Genomic DNA, 15,609 nt, shown 5'->3' with positions numbered 1-15,609 from the left:
TCCATTGGTGGCTTCCCCCGGCCTCCGCGCCATGCCGCGGGCCGTGTGAGCGGCTGCAGCACCGGAACCCGCAGGTGTCCGCGGGCGCGCCAGGCCCGTTTGGGTAGGGGGCGCCTTACTCGCTATGCTGCAAGGGCCCCGGGCCTTGGTTTCGGCCGCTGGGCAGCCCCCGAAGGTGGTGCCCGCGATGAGCCCCACAGAGCTGTGGCCATCCGGCCTCAGCAGCCCCCAGCTCTGCCCAGCTACTACCACCTACTACACGCCGCTGTACCCGCAGACGGCGCCTCCTGCAGTGGCGCCCGGCACCTGCCTCGACGCCACTCCCCACGGACCCGAGGGCCAAGTTGTTCGATGCCTGCCGGCAGGCCGGCTGCCGGTAATGCTGGGGGCCCCCACCGCTTCCCCCTATGCTTTTCCAGGTGTGGGAAAGGAGGGAGGGGTGCCTGAGATCCAGTTTGAGTGGAGCAGGTAGAGTTTTGGGAAGAGGGAAGATGAGCTTTCAGTTTCCAGGACCCAGTGCCCCCAATATCTGAGTAGAAGACCCCTTCCTTTTCAGACTTTGGATGAAGTAATCTCATCCATTCTAGTGGAGTGGAATGAGCACTGGATTGCGAGTCTGGAGGGAGACCCAACCCACCACTCCCAGTGCACTGTGTGACCTTGGGGAAGTCCATGCAGCTAAAGTTGCCGCCATTCATTCATTACTTCATTGTTTGGCCAGAAACCAGCACTGGGTGCCTGCTATTGTCCAGGCAAAGAGCATGCCTGGGGACACTGTGGGACTTTGGTAAGACAGAGGGATAGGTCTAGTGAGTCTCTCAGGTCCAATCTGCCATGGACAGACTCCAAATTGTCCAGCTAACTCCTGGTATAGCCCCAAGTATCTGCCCTTGGTCCTCCCCAAGGCCCAGTCTTCCCTCCCAGGCAGCCTATCTGTAGCAGATAGAAATGTGGGCAGCCCCCTGGGTTCTGTTCAGATTGGCTGCTCTCTCCTTAAGCTCCCAGGCTCATTGCCAGAGATGGCCCAAAGTGTAGTGGCACCGGGCTGCCTGCCGACCTGGGCTCAGGGTGTGTTTTGTGGGAGTGGAATTCCTGGAGCCCATGTGAATCAAAACAACTTTAGGGTGGGGGGTGGAATGAGAAAAGCCCGGGGAAGTGGGGGTGGTGGTGGTTGAGGAGCCTGGTTTCTGGTGTGACTCTGCCATTAATTCTCTGTGTGTCCTTGGACAAGTCTTGGCCCCAGTCTGGGCCTCAGTGTCCTCTCCTGGACAATGTGTGTGTGCACAGGGTGGCTGTGGGGCTAGCTCTTTTCTGCCACATTTGGCTTCAGGTCCTGGGTTTTGGAAGCAGGCTCCAGGGAGAGTAATGGGGTGTTACAGGTTTGCTTAGTTGTGGGTGTGGTGAATAAGTTCAGGTACAGGGATAAGACCACCCCCTACTGCCCCAGAGGCATCTGGTCAGACCTGTGCTAGTCAGCAGGCACGGATGCCCAGCCAGCTCTGGATGCAGGCAGAGCCACCACTCTCTGCCAGTGGACTCAGGCTTTGCCCATGTTCAAAACGTTAACCTTCCCGGAGACCCTTCCTGCACATGATTTCTAACTAGGAGGGCAGTGGGCAGGAATGGTATTGTCCCCATTTTACAGGTTAAGCAACCGAGGATAACTGGGATTGGTGATCTTGTGGTCAGCGTTTTATAGCCCAAAACATCTTTGTAGTTTGTGAAATAGATGGCATTAGTAGCTCCATGTTACAGGGGGAAACTGAGGCTCAGAGAGGGGATGTGACCTAAGGTCAGAGATGGGGATGGGGTAGAGTGATGGGACTCACAAGGCAGTAGGCTCTTCTCTGTTTTATTTTTTGCAGAGACGGGGGTCTCCCTATGTTCCCCAGGCTGGTCTCAAACTCTTGGGCTCAAGCGATCCTCTTACCTCGGCCTCCCAAAGTGCTGGGATTACAGGCATGAGCTACTGCACCTGGTCAGGCAGTAGGCTCTTCTCTATGTAGCCCTGATTTTCTTTAATACTGCCTAACTTAGGAGCTGAGTACCCCTCAGGGAAGGGAACTTTACAGCAGGCCCACTCTCGTCTGGCCAGCTGCTTTCAGACTGGAATTTTCAGTAACAGCTGTGGTTTTACACTGCTTTGAACCCTCCCAGAGGAACCCAAGTGCATCTTGTCTGTACCTCCCTCCCAGAGGGGCTCAGTGATCTTAGCAAGAAGGTCTCTTTTTTACTGAGTGCCTCTCGTGTGCCAGACACTGCTTGGCACTCTTCACGTTCATTATCTTGGTCAAGATGTTCAGAATGAGGCATCTTGCAGATAAGGAAACTGAGCAAAGAAAGGAAGTCACTTGCCTGGGTCACAAGCAAAGAAGCAGGAGAGTCTCCTTGCAGCAGACCACCCTAAAGGCCTGCCAGGCCCAGAGCTCCCGCTCCTGTCAATCCCCAGATGCCCGGGGCCCAGCCCCGTTGGGCAGGCCTGCCCTCTGCTTACTCATTTTACAAGGGTGTGACCTGGAGCAGCTCCAAACCCAACCCTGGGTGTGGCCACTTGCTTTGTGGCCAGGCTGCAAAGTGCAGGGTGAGCAGGATTTGTTGGGGAGCTTCTGTTTAAAGCGACCTCAGGCACTGTCCAAGGATGGCAACCAAGTTCAGTGGCAGAATGAAGGCCAGAACCCAGATCTCCTGGCTCCCTGTCCAGAGCTCTTTCCAAGTCCTCTGAGGAAGGCTCGGGGAATGCTCCTTTATCGCATGCCTCCTCTGGCCAGGCACATGGCATCATTCTCTTTCATCCCTGCAGGAAGCTCTGCCCAGGCTGGAGTGTAGTACTATCATCTCGGCTCACTGCAGACTCCGCCTCCCAGGTTCAAGTGATTCTCCTGCCTCAGCCTCCCAAGTAGTTGGGATTACAGGCGCCTGCCACCATGCCAGGCTAATTTTTGTATTTTTAGTAGAGATGGGGTTTCACCATGTTGGCTGGGCTAGTCTCGAACTCCTGACCTCAGGTGATCTGCCTGCCTTGGCCTTCCAAAGTGCTGGGATTACAGGCGTGAGCAGGAAATTTGTCTGCATTTTCCAAATTTCCTCTTGTGAGGCAGAAAGAACATAAAAATTTTAACACACAAGTCTACAAGCCAGGTCAGGTGAGGAGATGTAGGCTCAGAGGCAAGACAGTGAATCCCATGCTGCCCAGCTACCAAGTGACAGAGCTGGGATCTGAAAGCAAGGTTCGACCCCTTACATTTGCTCCTACCCCCACCATCTAACTTCGGGCTTAGGAGAGACCAGGCTCCACTCTGTGTGACCTTGGGCAAGTCACTTCCTCTTCCCCAAGTCCCAGTTTCCTCACCTTGGTGCCTGTAAAGGGGTTGTGCCTGGGGATCTCTGACCCTCTCCACTTCTGCAGCTGCCTGAGTAAGGAGCTGTACTCTTCTCCATAGGGGTTGGCAGGGTGGGCTTGAGTCCTGACCAGGCCTTGAAGATCCAGCCAAAGGGGCTACCTAAGAGCGTCCAGGATAGAGCTAAGCCGGTCTCTGGCTGTGGCCATAGCCTTTGCTCTCCTCCTCCCATCGCAGTCTCTTTTCAGCTCACCCTTGAACTTTCCCCTTTTCCCACTGGTGCTCCCCATACATCAGTGCTAGTAGCTCCCCGATGGGGGCACTCCCTATGGGCAAAGCCCTTTGCTGCACTATCTCGCTGAATCCTCAGCATAGGTGGAGACAATGATGCCCATTTCATAGGTGACTCGAGGTCAACTGATTTCCCAGCTAAGAAGGGGAAGGCCGAGATGCAAACCCAGGCCGGTCTGACTCCAAGACCTGTGCTCAGCCTCACCTTGATCCTGATCCTCCTGGGCTTGTCCTCTGCCACCTGTGTTCTGCAGGTTCAGCCCAAGCCATAGGCTGAATTTACTCTGGGCACTGCCCAAAGGTGTCAGGGAGGTATCCTTAGGGGGACACTTTGCTGCACTGGGACCCTGGGAGTGCAGACTAAGGGTGAAGGAGGGTGAGAAAAGAGAGAAGGCTGTGTGTGTGTGTGTGTGTGTGTGTGTGTGTGCGCGCGCACGTGCATGCAGTGATGGGGACAGGTGGGCGTAGCCCAGGCCTTGGCCCAAATTCTAACAAATCCTGGGCAGCGTGTGTGGGATGGAGCTGAGGCAACCTGGCACATGGCTTTGGAGTCAGACAGGCCTGGGTTCAGACCCTGGCTTTGGCCTTTGTGTGACCTTGGGCATGTGCCTACCCTCTGTAAGTCTCCATTTCTTATCTTAGGAGAGCCAGTGCCAATACTGATGTGGTAGGACTGTTATGAGCATGTAATAGGCCCAGCATAGATATTCTGTGCAAGGTCTTCCTGGGGTTCTTCCTGGTGTGTTCTGTGCGGGGAGGCAGGTGTGGCTGGGGAGGCTCTGGGCTGCCCCACGTCTGCATCAAGTAGAACTCCACCTGAGCTTCCCTTCTTCTCCCTGCCCTTGGTGCTCCTGCCAGGGGATATATGAAGAATACTAGGATGCGCAGCCTTGGTCAGGATCAATGGAGGCCTCAGAGCTCCCCAAGCCTTAATTACTTCAGCTGTACAATGGGGATTAGTGGTGTGGGAAGATTCAGGGAAGTGATGAATGTTGGGGTGTGGTGCAGGGCATGTGGAAGGTCTCTGCCAGTGACTGGCCCTTTCTCTAGCGACAGGGTGGGGCTAAATCCCTAGAATATAGGTTTTCACCAGTTAGGAAGGTAGAAAAGGAATATTCAAGAGACTCATTCAAGAATGAGTAGTAAAGTGTTTGGATGGTTTCCAGGTCTGGGTAGTGGTAGAGAGCAGGAGTGTCATATCCAGGCTCCTCAAATCAGCCCAGGAAGACTTCCTGGACGGGGCAGGAGTGGGGGCAGGGGAACTGACAGCAGGAAGAGCTGTCACCACCCCCAGCACCTGTCAGTCCAGCTGTGCTCAGCAGCAGTTAGAAGTCTCAGCCCTGCCGAGCATGACCTCACCACCAAATGTTAAAATAGGCTTCTCTGTCCAAGCCAGGATAGGGGTGTCTGGGGGATCCAGAGTTGGAAGGAGGAAAGAAATGGGCTTATGACCCCCAGAAGGATGCATCAAGGAAGAGGTCAAGATTAGATTTTAAGGAAGGGACTCTGCATTTCCTGAACACCTACTATGTGCTGAGACACAGGCTGAGAACTTTACAGAAGTTAAAGGAGCAGGAGCTAACCAGGGTCTTTCTCCAGCATGCAGACAGGGAGCTACATAAGTGCTTCAAAGGGAAGCAACGCGGGGATTAATTCAGCCTGTTCCAGGGTTTTTAAGATCCAGAGGCTGCCCAGGTGGTGCCTTCCTTGAATCCTTACAATAGCCCCTTGAGGTAGGCATTTTCTACCCCATTTACAGAGGAAGAAACTGAGGCTCCTAGATATGGAGCTCGTACAGTGAGCCTGCGAAGGAGCTGGAGATTCAAGCATGGGTCTCTGACCTATGTCCCAGTGTCCCAGTGCCCCAGCCCTGCCCCTGCCCTGCCCCTGCCCAGCCCTAAGCAGGAGAGAGGCCCTTTCTGGGCCAGTGCAGCTCTGGGCCTAATTGGGGCCCGGGTGGCGACAGGGTGGAGAGGAGCAGATGGGTCTGTGGTTTGATTTCCCCGGCAGGTGTTTCCCAAGCTTGGCGGGAACAGAGAGGGGGAGCGGGAGGGGGGTGGCCTCAGCTGCTTGTCCTTAGACACGGGAAGGATTCATTGTCTGTGGGAAGGATTCATTGTCTGCCCCTCTCGGCAAAGAAAGAATGGCAAATGCAGTCTATTCAGGAGGCCCTGGGGCCCTCAAGCTGGAGCCCAAACATGGGGGTGGGGATGTTTGTACTGCTTTCCACTGTGGGCACCTCCCTGGGGTGTGGCACTGAGCCAGGAAGTCCACTGGGTCTGGGTGGATGCCCAGCCCCACCCTGATAAGGACCAGCTGTGGGACTGTGATGGGCACTCAGTCTGGCTGAGCCAGCTGCTTCTGTAGGGGGCCCTTTCCTCACCCTGATGTGGTTTAGGCCCTACCCACTGCTTCCTCCTGGTGTCATCCTCTGGGTGTGGTGGGGCGAGAAGCGGGTGTAGGAGCGGGCTTGAGGCCTGTGGTTAAGGAACCCTGAGCCCCTGGCCAGACTGGCTGTGGTAGGGTCTCAAGTGCCTGGGCCTCAGAGGATGGGAATTTTATTTGCTCTTCAGAAAACAAGACTTCCCCTGAAAGCTCACTTCCTCAGGTCATTGATATTTTCCTGTCAAGTACAGCAGTGCTTCACCAGGACTGGCGGTAAACTGAGGCACAGAGGTGGCTGCTAAGTGGCCTCATCGCTTTGGCCCCGTATCAGGGAAAGGCTAAAGGAGGAATGATTCTCAAACTCTGCCTCTCTCTTCCCCTTCTCTCCAAGGCCAAAAGGAAGCTGGATCTGGAGGGGATTGGGAGGCCCGCCGTCCCTGAGTTCCCAACCCCCAAGGGGAAGTGCATCAGAGTGGATGGCCTCCCCAGCCCCAAAAGTAAGCAATGCTGATGGGGCCTCTGGGGTGGGGTGGGGCAGGGACAGAGGGCAGTGCCCTGCCCAATCACTGGGAGTCATATCTGGATCACTTTCCAGTTTGCAAAAGCTTCCTGTGCATTTTATCAAAAGCTTCCTGTGCATTTTATCACTTGATCCTGCCGGGTAGGTAGGCTTGTCTCTCTTTACTAATCGGGCAACTTGAGACTCTGAGAGCTTGAGTGACTTGCCCATAGTCTCAGAGTGGAGTCAGGACTAGAGCCTGGACATGTAAGTCTTGCACTACTTCTACATTTTTTGTTTTTTGTTTTTGTTTTTTTGTTGTTGTTTTGAGACAGGTCTCGCTCTGTCACCAAGCGTGGATTGCAGTGGTGCCATCTTGGCTCCCTGCAACCTCCACCTCTGGGGTTCAAGCAGCTCTCTCACCTCAGCCTCCCAAGTAGCTGGAACTACAGGTGCATGCCATCATCCCTGACTAATTTTTGTATTTTTAGTAGAGACACAGTTTCCCCATATTGACCAGACTGGTCTCGAACTCCTGACCTCAAGTGATCCACCTGCCTCGGCCTCCCAAAGTGCTGGGATTACAGGCGTGAGCCACCACGCCCGGCCAGTCTCGCGCTACTTCTCTCACGCCATGTACAGCTCTCATGATCTAAATGCAATGACCAGTGTTTTATTTGGGAATTTATTATTTTTAAAAAGTTTTAATGTTTAAGTCAATGTAAATTTTTCTCAATCAGAGGAGCAGGGGCTAACCAGGGTCTTTCTCCCACACGCAGACAAGGAGCTGAATAAGTGATTCAAAGGGAAGGGAAGCACAGATTAATCCAGTCTCTGCCACCCCAGAGGTTTTTAAGATCCAGAGGCTGCCCAGGTGTGCCTTCCTAAAGCTAAGTTGGAGGGGGTTGCTGCCTCTTGATATTTTCAGTCAATATCCTGGATAGGCTGGGCACGGTGGCTCACGCCTATAATCCCAGCACTTTGGGAGGCCAAGATGGGCAGATCATCTGAGGTCAGGAGTTCCAGACCAGCCTGGCCAACGTGGTGAAACCCCCATCTCTACTGAAAATACAGACATTAGCTGGGCGTGGTGGTGCATGCCTGTAATCCCAGTTACTCGGGAGGCCGAGGCAGGAGAATCGCTTGAACCTGGGAGGCAGGTTGCAGTCAGCCGAGATCGTGCCACTGCACTTCAGCCTAGGAGACAGAGTGAGACTCCATCTCAAAAAAAAAAAATCCGGGTTAGAGCAGGAGTTTAAGCAACTGTGTTTGGAAGGAACACTAGTTTTGGGGGTCCAGGAAGGCCTGTGCCCCAATCTGACAGTTCACTCCTGTGAACCTTAGTTGTCTCGTGTAAAAGGAGGCACAGCTAGATCAGGAATGGCAAGAAAGTTTCCTCTACATTTGATTAGTCAAAGCTGCCCAAAGCACTGTCTTAAAGGATCCTAAGGCTCATGATAACTGGTCCTCTTCCAGAGGAACCTAAGACTCTCTAAAACTCAGGCTCCAGAATTATTAGATTGGCCACTAACTTGCCATATGACTTGGAAGTCACTCAATTACAAAAGTCCCCTTGTGGTTTAAGATGCTGCAGCTGAGATGTGGTCTTGCAACATCAACCTCATTTGAGAAAGGGACCTTTTTCATGAACCTCCCCCACTTTATGTTACAGGACCGATTTTTGTCAGATAATCACTGTGATTCACATGGGAAGAAAATCAAGTGTGTATCTATAAAAATGCTCTTAAATCCAGGCTTATCATTTCTACCCTATTCTAATTCCAAACTCCGGACATTTAAGTGGCAGGATAGGGTAATGCTTAAGAAGGAAAACTCCGGGCCGGGCGCAGTGGCTCACGCCTGTAATCCCAGCACTTTGTGAGGCCGAGCCGGGCACGATGACGGGCACCTGTAGTCCCAACTACTCGGGAGGCTTAGGCAGGAGAATGGCGTGAACCTGGCAGGCGGAGCTTGCAGTGAGCCGAGACTGCGTCACTGCACTCCAGCCTGGGGAACAGAGCGAGACTCCGTCTCAAAAAAAAAAGAAGGAAAACTCTGGAGCCAGACTGCCTGGATTTGAATTCCAGCTTTGCCACTTTCTAGCTGAGTGAGCTAAGCAAATTACTTAAACTGTGCCTCAGTATTCTCATCTATAAAATGGGGATGACTGTACAGCAACCTTACAGGGTGTTGTAGGACTTAAATGTGTTCGTATATGGAAAGCACTTAGAACAGTGACAGTAGTTGTGGATGGTGGTATGGCAGCCCTAAGCTGTGGTGGAAATATGCATTTAACCAGGAGTCAGGACACTTGGCTTCCAATACTGCCCACTGGCTGTGAGACCTTAAGCAAGTCACCTTCCCTCTCAGGTGTCAGGTTTCCTGTCTGGACAGTGGTGGTGATGGATGCCCTTGCTCACAGTGCTTTGTAAACTGGAAAGTGGGTGGTGAAAAGTTGGTACTTAATGAGCCTAGGTCAATGGACAAGGGTCCTGGTCGGGCCCTCCCTGAGCTGTGACTGGGTCCCCTTCTTCCTCAGCCCCCAAATCCCCCGGGGAGAAGACTCGGTATGACACTTCGCTGGGGCTGCTCACCAAGAAGTTCATTTACCTCCTGAGCGAGTCAGAGGATGGGGTCCTGGACCTGAACTGGGCCGCTGAGGTGCTGGACGTGCAGAAGCGGCGCATCTATGACATCACCAACGTGCTGGAGGGCATCCAGCTCATCCGCAAGAAGGCCAAGAACAACATCCAGTGGGTGTGAGTGCCTGGGCGGCCGGTGGTACCCTCCAATGGGTACTTGCACTGTGGGCGGAGCCAGAGGCAATAGCCAGTGGGTGTGAGTGGCAGGGGCAGGGCTGAGAGCAACATCCAATGGGCACAAGGGCTGAGGCGGACCAAGAGCAACATCCAATAGGCTTATTGCTGGGGGTAGAGCCAATGTATGGTGAGGAAGAGCACCGTGTACCTGCTGAAGTAATGGAACATGATGCAATGCAGAGTGAAGAATGACATCTGGGAGTTGTAAAGGCCAAAGGGGACCCCAGATTCTTCCTCTTGAGTCAGAGATCCTAATATCCACTCCTTCTAGCTTAGGGCAGTCCCCTGGGAGCTGAGTAGGGGGATCTCGGACTTCTTCCAGATCTGAGATAGGAGTACTCCAGCCTCCTCTCTCCATTTCTACAGGATTTAAAGAACTGACCTACGGCCCTTGGCATAGGTGGCCTAAGAGAACCTAAGAGTTCAACCTAAGAGGTGGCCTACAGCCCTGGCCTAAGAGAACCCAGACGGGGGAGTCAGGACTGAGGCTACTCCAGCTGGAGGAGGCTGGGGCATAGGGATGAACAGAATCGAGAGCCCCCCCAGAAGTGGGGTTCAGGCCTTGACTTGTTTCTTCTCCCATGCCCAACCCCCAAACCTCTCTTTCGAATCCCTGGTAGCTCCCTGAGAGCCAGGCATGACCACTGATTTGCACAACCCAGGGGAGCACCCTCATAGACTAGTTTTTGAATGGCCTTGTTCTGGAGTTTCACCCACAGACTGACACTGGGGGGCTGCTCTGTTCCCAGAGGCAGGGGAATGTTTGAAGACCCCACCCGGCCTGGGAAGCAGCAAGAGCTGGGACAGGAGCTGAAGGAGCTGATGAACATGGAGGAGGCCTTGGACCAGCTCATCGAGAGCTGCTCTCTGAGCTTCAAGCACCTGACTGAGGACAAGGCCAACAAGAGATATCCTCCTTCGTTGGGGGAAGGTGTCAGGGAGCAGGAACCTGTTGCATGTTTATATCTATCCTGAGTTGATTTAGTAACTTACCCTAAGGGTCTGGCATCTGTTTCTTCCTTCCTGGGTGGCCTTTCTTCTCAAGTCGATTTTTTGAATTATTTATTTATTTATTTTTTAGCGACAAGGGCTCATTCTGTCATCCAGGCTGTAGTACAATGGCATGATCATAGCTCACTACAGCCTCACACTCCTGGGTTCAAGTGATCCTCCCACCGCAGCCTCCTGAATAGCTGGAACCACAGGCGTGTGCCACCATGCGTGGCTAATTTTTTATTTTTTGTATAGACAGGGTCTCACTTTGTTGCCCAGGCTGGTCACTAACTCTTGGCTTCAGTTGATCCTCCCACTTCAGTCTCCCATCTCCCAAAGTGCTGAGATTACAGGCATGAGTCACTGTGCCTGGCCTCAAGTTTATTAAAGGTATTTTTTTATTACTGAAAATAAGCCAAGTACATTTGCCTTTAAATCTGGAAAATGGAGAAAAAGAATGACAAACTTCCACCTTAACATAGCCATTGTTCCTGAACTGCACACAGAATGTGTTATTTAAATATAGTTGTAATATAGTTGTGTGCCTGCTGCACATAACTTTTCTTTTTTTTTTTTAAGACAGAGTCTCACTCTGTCGCCCAGGATAGAGTGCAGTGGCACAGTCTTGGCTCACTGCAACCTCCACCTCCCGAGTTCAAGCAATTCTCCTGCTTCAGCCTCCTAAGTAGCTGGGATTACAGGTGCCCGCCACCACGCCTGGCTAATTTATTTATTTATTTATTTTTTGAGATGGAGTCTCGCTCTTGTTGCCCAGGCTGGAGTGCAGTGGTGCCATCTCGGCTCACCACAACCTCTTCCTCCTGGGTTCAAGCGATTCTCCTGCGTCAGCCTCCCAAGTAGCTGGGATTTCAGGTGCCTGCCACCACACCCAGCTAATTTTTGTATTTTAAGTAGAGACGGGGTTTCACTATGTTGGTCAGGCTGGTCTCAAACTCCTGACCTCAGGTGATCCACCCGCCTCGACCTTCCAAAGTGCTGGGATTACAGGAGTGAGCCACTGCATCCGGACTTCACGCCCAGCTAATTTTTGTATTTTTAGTGGAGATGGGGTTTCACCACGTTCGCCAGTCTGGTCTTGAACTCCTGACCTCAAGTTATCCACCCGCCTTGGCCTCCCAAAGTGCTGGGATTACAGGCATGAGCCACTGCGCTCGGCCAAATATCTTTATACATAGAACGCTTTCCCATATTTTTACTTGTTTTCCTAGGTCAGATCCCTAGGATTGAAATGATGAGGTCAAAGAGCATGGACTTTGCTAAGGCTCTTTCATACATTTTCCAACACTGTTTCATATTGAATTGGTTTTGGATATGATGTTGTATTTTTGGAAGGATGTGAGGCATTGTGAGAAATATAAAGAAATAGAACACGTCTTCCTACCTTCTCAGAACTAATGATCTAGTTTGAGAGATGAAGCCTTTATATAAAAAACTGATATAAGGCAACAATTTTTGTGGTTTATATCCCCATTTGCTTTCCAAAGGGATCCAAGGTAGCTTATGATATTAACAGGTTACAGATTGTAGTTATTTCTAAGCTGCACAAGGAGTGAGAAAGTAATGTTCAGAGGCTTAGGAGGTGAAGGTGCTTCCTGGCAGGGTTGGGGTTTGAATTTTGACCAGACAGTCACTTTTCTTGACTCTCCTGCCCTACGCTGGCCTATGTGACTTACCAGGATATCCGTGCTGTTGGCAACTTTAAGGAGCAGACAGTGATTGCCGTCAAGGCCCCTCCGCAGACGAGACTGGAAGTGCCCGACAGGACTGAGGTGAGAGGCGAAATATTTGGTAGAGAGCAGGGTTGAGACCCTGCTAGGGAGGGTTCCAGGCGGCTCTGCAGACTCTGTCCCTGGCATTGCCTAGCTCCATGCTTCCCAGGCCCATTCTGGTGTCCATGGCAATATTGGTGGCCTTCAAGCTTGAGCAGAAATGGCAGAAGCTGGAAAGGGCAACCGAGACTGAGCAGTGGCCTGAGAAAATCTCTGTTCCTAGTTTCTTCTGCATCCCACCAGCCCTGGGTTCGTGCCCATGTATGACGGTGTCAGTACTCATGAAAATCCTTTCATGCTGACTGTGCTTTCCCAAGTTAAAGACCAAAATTCCTGACACTCCCTATGAGGCTTTGGTGCTCTGACCCCAGGTGGCCTCGTCCTTTTCCCTGCTGCCCCAGTCTGTCTTTATTTTGGCCACACTGACCTGTCTGCAGTTACCCCATTGCACTAAGTTCATTCCTAGTATGAGATCTTCTGTTTTATTTTATTTTAATTATTTATTTATTTACTTATTTATTTTTGAGACGGAGTCTCATTCTGTCGCCCAGGCTAGAGTGCGACGGCGTGATCTCGGCTCACTACAACCTCCGCCTCCCAGGTTCAAGCGATTCTCCTGCCTCAGCCTCCCAAGTAGCTGGGATTACAGGTGCCTGCCACTATGCCCGGCTAAGTTTTGTATTTTTTTTTTAGTAGAGATGGGGTTTCACCATGTTGGTCAGGCTGGTCTTGAACTCCTGACCTCGTTATCCACCCGCCTCGCCTTCCCAAAGTGCTGGGATTACAGGCATGAGTCACCGAGCTCGACCTATTTGATTTTTTTTTAAAGACAGGGTCTTGCTCTGTCACCCAGGCTGGAGTGCAGTGGCATGATCTCAGCCCACTGCAACCTCTGCCTCCCGGACTCAAGCCATCCTCCCACCTCACCCTCCTGAGTAGCTGGGACCACAGGTGCATGCCACCATGCCTAGGAAAATTTTTTGTATTTTTGTAGAGGCGAGGTTTTGCCATGTTGTCCAGGCTGGTCTCGAACTCCAGCATAGAAGTGATTTGCCCACCTTACCCTCCCAAAGTGCTGGGATTACAGGGGTGAACCACCGCACCTAGCTGTGCAAGACCTTCATACATGCTCCCCTCAGCTGAAATGCTCTTCCCTCTCTGCCTGGTTTACTGCTATTCATCCTACAGGTCTCAACTCAAATGTCACTTCCTCAAGGAAGCCTTCTCTGATTACCTCCAGACTTCATAAACACCTGTGCTTTTCCACTGCCTTTAATCTCCATTTGCTGAGGTATATTTGGCATGATTGCACGATTGCATTCTGCTTCATCTATTAGAGTATAAGCTTCACAAGAGAATGTTCTGCTCACCTTGTATCCCTTGCCCAGAGCCAGCCCCAGGAAGAACCGGGGCTGCAGAGACGATTAAGGTCCCTCCCCTCCCCTGGAGGAGTTCAGGACTTAGTGGGAAAAAAACACTGTCATTTATAGACAGAAGATGTGCTTTGAGAGCATAGAGAAAGGGTGGTTAGAGGAGGTATCCCAGATAGGGACAGTTAAACTAGGTCTTAAAGAACGAATAGGGTTTTTACTAGGTGCAGTCCTGTGGGAGCACAGGCATGGAGACCTGGACATGTGCCGGGATGGCAGGCATGTCATCCAGTTGTGGCTTAAGTTGTAGTTATGTGGTAGGGAGGAGGCAGAGTGGGAAGGCCAAATATTAGGACTCTTGGCTACAAGTAACAGAAAGCCAAGTCCAACTGGCTTCAGCCGGAAGTATGGGTAGGGGTGGCGGGAACCAAGTGACAAGTCCTGGGGGAGATTCAGAGATTGCGGGCAAGGCTGGATGTAGATGCCCAAACTATGACTTCAGGTCTGTCTCATGCTTTTCATCTCTCTGCTTTTCTCTGTGCTGACTCCATTCCCAGGTGGGCTTTCTCCTTGTGGTGGCAGAGACAGCTTCTATGATACCAGCTCAGCAACCCCAGTGGGAAGGGGGCTCCCATTTCCCGCAAGTCCAGCAAAAGTCGTGGGCCTAGTGCTGGTTGGATCCACCTGAGCCATTTGCCACCCCGAACCAATCATGTCACACTAACTTTCCTGGCTGCGTCACAAGCTCACCCACTGGCACTGGGGAAGGGTTCTGCCCCCCTGCCCCAAAACTACATGACCTGAAAGTGGAGGGAAGAGTGATTTCCCACAGGAAAATCAAGGTGTTCCCCCTAAAAGAAGTGGGTTTTGGGGCCAGGCAACAGAAACAGCGGAAGTCCACCTTAGGCCAGATGGAGTTGGTCTCAGTGCCAGCCCAGGGGTTGAGCTTGCACCCAGGGATGGCAGCAGCCATGTGCGTCTGTCCATACACACTGAGTGTAAGTGTCCAGCTGCCCAGAGCAATGACCTGGCTTCTCTTCCTCCTTCAGGACAACCTGCAGATATATCTCAAGAGCACCCAAGGGCCCATTGAAGTCTACCTGTGCCCAGAGGAGGTGCAGGACCCGGACAGTCCTTCCGAGGAGCCCCTCCCCTCTACCTCCACCCTCTGCCCCAGCCCTGACTCTGCCCAGCCCAGCGGCAGCACCGACCCTAGTATCATGGAGCCCACAGCATCCTCAGGTAGGGCCCTTGTCCAGAGGGACAGGAGGTCGGGGGGAGCGACCGGCCTTAGTTTTCTCTTCCACATCAATGTTTGTTGAAAATCTCCTGTTTTATCCAGCAGCTAGAGATGCAATCATCCTACCCCACACATGTGCATTGTACTTCATGCTTTATAAAGCCCTGCTAGGAAGGCTGGTGCTGCTCCAGGGCAGAGGAAGGCCTGGATCTGAGTCCCAGCCCAACCACTTACCAGCTTTGTGACCCTGGACAAGTTACTTCACCTCTCTTGGCCTCAATTTTTCTCATCTGTGAGCTGGGCACAGTAATTAATACTGTCTAACTCCTAGGTTGTTGTGAGATTATAGCTCATGCCTATAATCCCAGCACTTTGGGAGGCCGAGGCAGGAGAATCATTTGAGACCAGGAGTTCAAGAGCAGCCCAGGCAACAGGGGTACCCTGTCTCTACAAAAAAAATTTTAAAATTAGACGGGTGTGGTGGCACACGCCTGTAGTCCCAGCTACTCGGGGAGCTGAGGTGGGAGGATCACTTTAGCCATGGAGGTTGAGGCTGCAGTGAGCTATGATCATGCTGCCACACTCCAGCGTGGGCAACAGAGGGAGACCCTGCCTCAAAAATAAAAATAAGAATAAAATTTAAAAAGAATAGGCCAGACGCTGTGGTTCCCACCTATAATCCCAGCACTCTGGGAAGGTGAGGTGGGAGGATCACTTGAGCCCAGGAGTTCAAGACCAGCCTGGGCAACATAATGAAACTCCATCTCTAATAAAAAGAAAAGAAAATAATAAAATTTGCCCATTAAAAAAAATTAAGGCATAGAGGTGATGTGTCTTACCCAAGGTCTCCCAGCTGGGAGGCAACAGAGCTGTGTCTTTTTTTT

At 52.0% G+C, this 15,609-nt stretch overlaps 1 protein-coding gene across 1 annotated transcript in view; it reads left to right on the top strand.

Annotated features, from left to right (window-relative positions):
- Window positions 1-15,609, top strand: part of E2F2 (E2F transcription factor 2) — a 25,411-nt gene continuing 9,802 nt past the window's right edge. The window contains exons 1-6 of the mRNA XM_011945564.1: window positions 1-376; window positions 6,406-6,511; window positions 9,053-9,272; window positions 10,082-10,240; window positions 12,001-12,115; window positions 14,535-14,727. Coding sequence (XP_011800954.1) covers window positions 125-376; window positions 6,406-6,511; window positions 9,053-9,272; window positions 10,082-10,240; window positions 12,001-12,115; window positions 14,535-14,727 — 1,045 coding nt within the window. The 5' untranslated portion in view covers window positions 1-124. The remainder of the gene's footprint in view (window positions 377-6,405; window positions 6,512-9,052; window positions 9,273-10,081; window positions 10,241-12,000; window positions 12,116-14,534; window positions 14,728-15,609) is intronic.

Source organism: Colobus angolensis, unplaced genomic scaffold, assembly GCF_000951035.1.
Source record: "Colobus angolensis palliatus isolate OR3802 unplaced genomic scaffold, Cang.pa_1.0 Scaffold240, whole genome shotgun sequence".
Classification (NCBI taxonomy): domain Eukaryota; kingdom Metazoa; phylum Chordata; class Mammalia; order Primates; family Cercopithecidae; genus Colobus; species Colobus angolensis.
Note: the sequence above shows the minus strand (reverse complement) of the source record. Positions and strands in the feature narration are given on the sequence as shown.